This window comes from Solanum tuberosum, unplaced genomic scaffold (assembly GCF_000226075.1).
Source record: "Solanum tuberosum cultivar DM 1-3 516 R44 unplaced genomic scaffold, SolTub_3.0 scf00114, whole genome shotgun sequence".
NCBI lineage: Eukaryota > Viridiplantae > Streptophyta > Magnoliopsida > Solanales > Solanaceae > Solanum > Solanum tuberosum.
In genome coordinates this window covers 617,728-625,354 of record NW_006239038.1, presented here as the reverse complement: position 1 = coordinate 625,354, position 7,627 = coordinate 617,728, and the positions used below count along the sequence as shown (strand labels likewise).

The following is a 7,627-nucleotide window of genomic DNA, read 5'->3' as shown; positions in this document are numbered from 1 at the left end:
TTTTTTTTTTTTTTTTTTTTTTTTTTTATATATATATATATATATGTATATAACTTTATATTCCAGTATTTTGTTTATTGTGTGTGTTTGTATATAAAGGATTGAGAATTAATCCAACATTGTACAAATGTAGAAAATAATGTGAATTGTGTTTAAGCTAGTTTGGCTAGATGCATTGAATTATATTTTATATAAATTCTCAGTGTTTTAATTTTTATTTGATATAACGATACGAGGTTGGTTGGTTGGTGCGTCCACACAAAGCAAGCATTCTATTAGGTGATAAGTTTGCTGTCACTTATCTTTTATTTTTCTTTAAAGAAAAAAAAATATTGTTTTCGACATCATGTATATTTTTTTAATGTAAAAATTATACGTTTTCAATTTCTCAATATAAATATCGAATATACGCTTTCTTTGTCATTTCAAGTTAATAAGATGTCTCCCAAAGATAATAGTGTGAAATGTCACAATTGAGAACTAATATATCAACAAAAATTATGTTAACATATGTTTGTCTTCGAGACTTAAATCGTTTGTTATTTTAACTCACTTTATTAATCGTTAAATCACACTTTTAGGATTCTAATCAATCAACAACAAAAAATCATGTATTAGTCATCAAGACTTGAACCAATATTCATTTAGTTCACTTTTATCAATTGTTAGGCCACAATCTTGAGGTGCTTAAAATTTATTCTGATGTCAAATGTCACAATCAAGCACTAATCTATCAACAAGAAAATTATGTTAGCCTATACTTGTCATCGAGACTTAAATCAATGTCATCCGTATAACTTACTTTATTGATCGTTAAATCACAATTTAGAGGGTTTAGAATTGTTTTGATATCGAATGTCATGAGAACTAATTATCAACAAGTTATTATGGTAGCCCATACTTGTCATCACGACTTGAATCAATTTTTATTTGAACTCACTTTATCGGTCACTAGACCACACAATCCTTAAATGCTTAAAAATTATTTTGATATCGCGGTTAAGCACTTATTGATCTATCAACAAAAATTATGGTATCACATATCTACTTGTCATTAAAATATAATTAAACTGATCTTCATCTTATTTTCTTCAAAGATAACTTTGAATTTGTTGTTTTTTCGTGAAATAATTGAAGTGCATACGAGTTGATTGAGATAATTATATATAAAGAAAAAAGTTATATTAGAGTGGTTGGGAGAATAAAGCATTAAGGAATATAAGTGCCTTTATTTTTTTAACTTCCTTTAGGACTTTTGATAAAGTGGAAGTGAAGATTAGCTCAGTGTTATTTATAACTAGTTTTATTTGACTAAATAAATTAATATTAATGATAGTGTGTTTAGATATTTTATTTAGTAATTATGGTAATGATGCTTTTAAGGTTATTTATAATATGAAAAGGTAGAAGAAATGCTAATTTGTCATTTTCATTAAAGATGAGTGAAACTCTGTAACCCACTATCTCATCAAAAAGATGAAGTGAGAATAAGATTAAAAATATAACATTAAAAAAATAGAGCATATTCTTATCTTTTAACTAAAATGTATAATATAAAGCTTCACAAGGTAGATATTTATATTTCCTTACAAATTTATGAATATTTTATTTGGACACTTTTATTTAATATATATTTATTTATTTTCAAAAAAATTATATGTTTATTCATTTTGAAACAACTTCAAACATGGGAGTATCACAAGCCTTGGAGAAAAATAGTTGAACACAAAAATGACTGAACTTCAGTCTTATATGTATATATGAATATTAGCTTATATGAAACATCAGACACCGCATATTTGAAAAGGCTCCAAAATGAATAAACTTGTAAATCCTTATGCAATGTAAATATACTTTTTCAATGGTGGTCCCAAAAACTATTCATCTTCTTAATTGACTATATTTGAGTCTCTCGAGTACTTTAGGAATTATATTTTGCGCTAAGATTTTGTGCTAACTTACGTGACGGGATGAATATTGCAAATCAAGGGATTTGATGGTCAGCAATCGTTCAAATTTGGTAAAAGTTGGCACAACATCTATAATAAGACAGAGGACTTATCGCGATATATACCTGCGAACGAATTTACGATATCTCCCACCCATTTATAATCACTAACTAAAGAATAAGTTTAGTGGGCTATGTAAATTGAAGCCCAAAAACAATTCACAGCCCAATAGAACAAGGAAGCCCACAATTCATGAATACTCATACTTGTTGAACCATTAGACTTTTAGAGACTCATTAAAAGCAAAAACTTAGATACAACATAAATATACCGTTGTGGTCCGATCCTTCTTCGAATTTCGAACATATCAAAAGTTTTAGTGCATCATGTTGCGCGTTCTACCCTCTTATTAACAAAAGTTATGCTTATGATAGTTAACGAGTAGCGATCTAAGATATTTTATTCTTAATCAGGTATCTTGAATTCAAGATTTAAAAATAAAAACGTCTTTAACGCTCTTTATAACATTTTTTTTTAATTTGAATTAATCATGCTTTAAAATGGATTCATAGGGAGAAGTGTCAAATCAGATAGTTATTTGTCAGTGGATGCTGCTAGAAATGCTGATTCAATCACTTTGGTGGATAATATGTGTCCACCTGTCCTATTTTCTGTTGTCCCTCACTTATGTGGGTCCTTATATACAACATAAATATGGACTTCTCTCGAAATGCGGTCCTTTCTTAAACTCTACGTGAACGGAAGATGTTTGTATATCGAGTTGTGTCTTTTTATTGTGATGTTTTATATTTATATTGTGATTTTGATTAATTTGAATTTACGTTAAATAGGTTTCAGATCCTTTTTTATTATACTTTTAACTCTGGTTGGACTTCAAATTTTGTATGGAATAAGTTTCAAAGAAGCTCTTTTTAGACTTCAAATTTCAAAGAATTAATAACCACGAAATTTGAGTCTCTTTTTTCTTTTTCATTTTTTTCATTTTTGGCAAATATTGAATTTCTTTTTTTATAAAACAAACCAATGGCCACTTTTAGACAAATTGCGCAGCTCTCATCACATGGGGTGTGGGGTAAAGAAAACAGATTATTGTTATTTATTTAATGAGTAATATTTTATGTTTTATAATCATGAAAAGGACACTAGTGGTACATTGGTGTATTTTGAAAAAAATTACTATGTTTCGTGACAATTTTCATTTTTCGAGAGTCAAATATTTTAAGTTTGATCGGGAATTTGCGCATGAAATCTTTAATTTTTTTGAAATAAAATTTATATATTTGTAAACTACGTAAAAAGTACTATAAGTCACAATAATTGATAATTCAAAATGTTTAAAAGATCTATGAAAAATTTACGATCAAAGTTAGACTTGTTTGAATCTCGAAATCCAAAAAGTGCCACATAAAATGGGATGGAGGAAGTATTGATTTTCTGTTTGGTGTTTGATATTGATGTTAAATTAAATTTGGAACGCACGTTACAAAATTCATTTTTGGTGACGACGCTCTCCAAATGTTGCTTTTTATTGTCAAAAATGATTTTAATCTGAGACTTCTAATTATGAATGAAGGAATATATATGTTTTGAACTTGGCTAAGATAGTAAATTAATTAGTAGATAATAAAAGATATAATGCAAAAATGTCAAAAAGTAGGCATAGTGCAAAATGCTTTTTAACTCATAATTGTGCCACAACAACCTCAAGATAATGAAATTATATCATGAAAGTAAAATAAGATAATGAAATGATATCACCAAGGTAAATTTATGCTTTTTTGTAGAGGAACTTATAACCTAAATAGTCGTTTGTCCAATCATTTAAATTTTAAAAAATCGAACAAATAAATATATAGTTTATATATAATTCATCTATAATCATACATAATAAATGATAATATGTATATATCTGTTCGGAAAAATAAAGTTTAAAAGTTTTTATAATGATCTCAAAATTAGATTTCTAGATTCGCCTTAAAAAATGCACACCAATAATGTTGTGCAATTTTATCAACCACTAGACATATATTGCATCACTCAATGATCTGATAATATCATCCAATCAAACAAGGAAAAGGTGATTATTCGAGATGGAGTCGGAATTTAAAGTTTACGAATTCTAAATTTTAGTCATTTTAGATTATTAATTATAATTACAACAATATATGGATATTCAATAAAATTTTAAAAAAATATAAATTTAAATCAAAATTATTAAATTCGTAATTAATACTCTAACTCCGATCTGAAATCAATCATGCAAAAGGTTCCAAGGAATCAACCCAAAAAGAAAGAGATAAGAGAAAGGCATAATAAAGTGATGCATTCCACTTTCACAAGGATAATGAAAGGAACCCTTATCTCTAACAATTATATGAAAAATTACATTAATAACATTACAATTGTATTTATATCTATATATTAATACAATTATTATACAAAAATTTATATTTTAGGCTATATTATCATTAAATTCAAAAACGCATGTTAATATAAAGTTATTCATCTTTCTCTTTTATTATAAGGAGTTTATTTGAAGAAATTTTTCAATTCTTTTTGACTAATTTTTATTCATTGATATCATAAAACGGTTAAGTTTCTAAGCTGACAAACTTCCAAAAATTGTTACTCATATGATACATCACAAAACATGCTTGTCTTTTTCCCAAGTGTAAAAAGGAAGGTCCAATAATGCCTTTTGGTTTGTGTACATTTTGGTAGTTCCAAAGTCTTATCTTATTAGAATGAGTAGTATGATTTAATGATCTAAGGCTCATTTGGTTGTTCGTTAGAAACTTAATCATTTATGTATTAAATAATATGATTAGTATTAAAAGTGATAAAATTATCTAATGAAATTATAACATTTTTTAAATTTGAATGGATTATTTTTTCGTTTATTTATTAATTCAATCTATTTTAGTGGGGCTGAGTTCACAAATAGCCTTAAAAAGAAGTGATCTAGAATTTTTTTTATCTCATTTAACAAACTCATCAAGTAAATTGCTTCAATTTAAAAAAATTGTTAGATAAAGCTTTTATCTCCCATCAAATATAAGTTATAAATATAAATTGATCTTTCTACTTATAAAGCAGATGTTCAGAATATTTCAAGACAATAAACTTGTTCAATTAATTATAAGTTCTGCAAAGTTATATCTAATAGACAATAGATTAGATAACACTTACCATCAGACATAAATTTTAATTATTTAAAGTTTACTTATAAGTATTCATAGCATTTTGGTCAACGGCGAAGCTAGTAAGGATTTATGAATTCATTCGACAGAAAATTACAATATATATATATATATATATAGATAGATATTGAACTCCCTTCGATTTCTTTGTATGTCATGTTTGAATGAATCTTAATGAAAATTCTAACTCCGCCTTTACCCCTCCCAAATCCCCACCAAGCCCAAACAAACCCCACTGAAAACACAAAGCAAGAGATGATTAACACGCAATTGAATCCATCCATTTACTATATAAAACACACACACACACACACAATATTCCATACAAGAAAATCCACATTTAGTTCTTAATTTCCCAAAAATATCAAAATGAAAATTTTCATTTTCCTAATGATGTTTCTAGCTATGTTACTAGTAACAAATGGGAATAACAATCTAGTAGAAACAACATGCAAGAACACACCAAATTATAATTTGTGTGTGAAAACTTTGTCTTTAGACAAAAGAAGTGAAACAGCAGGAGATATTACAACATTAGCATTAATTATGGTTGATGCTATTAAATCTAAAGCTAATCAAGCTGCTAATACTATTTCAAAACTTAGGCATTCCAATCCTCCTCAAGCTTGGAAAGATCCTTTGAAGAATTGTGCCTTTTCATATAAGGTAATGTTATTTGTTTGCGTGTTTCAATTTGTTTATCCTATTTTTTTTAAATGAAAATTTCGACTATGATGCATAAGGAGTTATGTTTGTCTTTTCTGTTTCAATTTGTTTGTCTTACTTTTTTTGCTGAAAATTTCGACTATGATGGATAAGGAGCTATGTTTGTTTTTTTTGTTTCAATTTGTCTATCTTACCTTTCTAGTAAAAATTTCGACTTTGAATAAGGAGTTATGTTTATCTTAGTTCTCTAGTAAAATTTTTGCTTAATCTAAACATCTAACTAAAAGAAATTTTAATTTTAATTTTTAAATTTTAAATTTTTTAATATAAGTATTAAACGTCTTTTTAAAAAAATAAAAATATAATAATAATGTCTGATTAAATTGAACAAAACGTAGAAAGTGTTCTTTTTGCTTTTTTGGCTCTTGCTTATGTGGCATAATTTGGCTTAATATAGATTTTTTTAAAAATAAAACTTTTGAAACTTTGATGTTAAACATGCTTTTTCCTTTACGTAACACACTTCTCTTACTTTTATGTGTTGCCCATTTTAAAAAATGTTTAACTTTTCTATAATTAAAAGTAATTTTATTTTATTTCTCTTTTTACCAATAGAATAATTTATAATCACATAACTATCCAACTTTATTTAAATTACAAATTATAAAAAATCTTTCTTTATAAAACTTTGAATTTGAATCTAGTTAAATAATCTTATATAAATTGAAAAAGAAAAAAATAAATAATATGTGGTTATAATTTTTTTTGAATCTTGTAATTTTAGACCCACCATAAGATATGTGTAGCTAGCTAGCTATAAGAGTATATTATTAAGGGTAAAATAAAAGGCGTAACGTCAATCAGAAATTGTCATATTAAATAAATTAATATAAATATAATATTACATAAATTGAAACAGGAAGAATATCAATGACATGTTGAATTTTATTATATGGTTTCAAAACAGGTAATTTTAACAGCAAGTATGCCAGAAGCAATAGAAGCATTAACAAAAGGTGATCCAAAATTTGCAGAAGATGGAATGGTTGGTTCTTCTGGTGATGCACAAGAATGTGAAGAATATTTTAAAGCTATAACTATTAAATATTCACCACTTTCTAAATTAAATATAGATGTTCATGAACTTTCTGATGTTGGTAGAGCTATTGTAAGAAATTTATTGTGATGTGTCATGTCATGATGTTACGTATCGAAAAACTTTAGTAACTTAATTGATAAATTGTCTGAATTATTATTTTGCTGGTAAGGGTTCGATTCGTCAGGTTTTAATCTCATATCCATTTCCCTTTTTTCTACCCAAACTTTTTTTTTTAGTGTTAGGTGTCTACTCTTTTTCATTTCATAAATTAGTGACATGTGTAAAGTGCCCCCTTAATTATTAGAAGAAAAATGTATCATGAATATTTGTACAAGTGTAATACTCTTATCCAATATATGTTTGTCCCCTTCTAGATAAGTCTTTACTATAACTTTTGCTATTGATTTGATTTGATATAGAATTTTAAAAAAATAAAAATATTTTTGAATCTTATCTTTATTTTAATGATAAAGATTTATGCAACTATAACTTTGATGTTTTTCCAATTTTATTTATTTATCTAATTTTATTTGATATAAAATTTAAGAAAGTAAAAAATATTTTTGAATCTTATGATTATAATAAGGATATCTATTCTACTATAATATTGATACTCTCTTCGATTTAATTTGTCTATCTGATATAGAGTTTAAGGAAATAAGAAATTTTTGAATCTTATGATTATATTAAAT

General features: G+C 26.2%; 1 protein-coding gene across 1 annotated transcript; it reads left to right on the top strand.

Annotated features, from left to right (window-relative positions):
- The first annotated feature begins 5,466 nt into the window (after positions 1-5,466).
- LOC102586496 (cell wall / vacuolar inhibitor of fructosidase 1) lies at positions 5,467-7,313 on the top strand. Its single transcript, XM_006349783.2, has 2 exons — positions 5,467-5,836; positions 6,804-7,313. Exons 1-2 carry the CDS (start codon positions 5,540-5,542, stop codon positions 7,020-7,022), a joined length of 516 nt encoding a protein of 171 aa, XP_006349845.1. The 5' UTR covers positions 5,467-5,539; the 3' UTR covers positions 7,023-7,313.
- Positions 7,314-7,627: the final 314 nt, after the last annotated feature.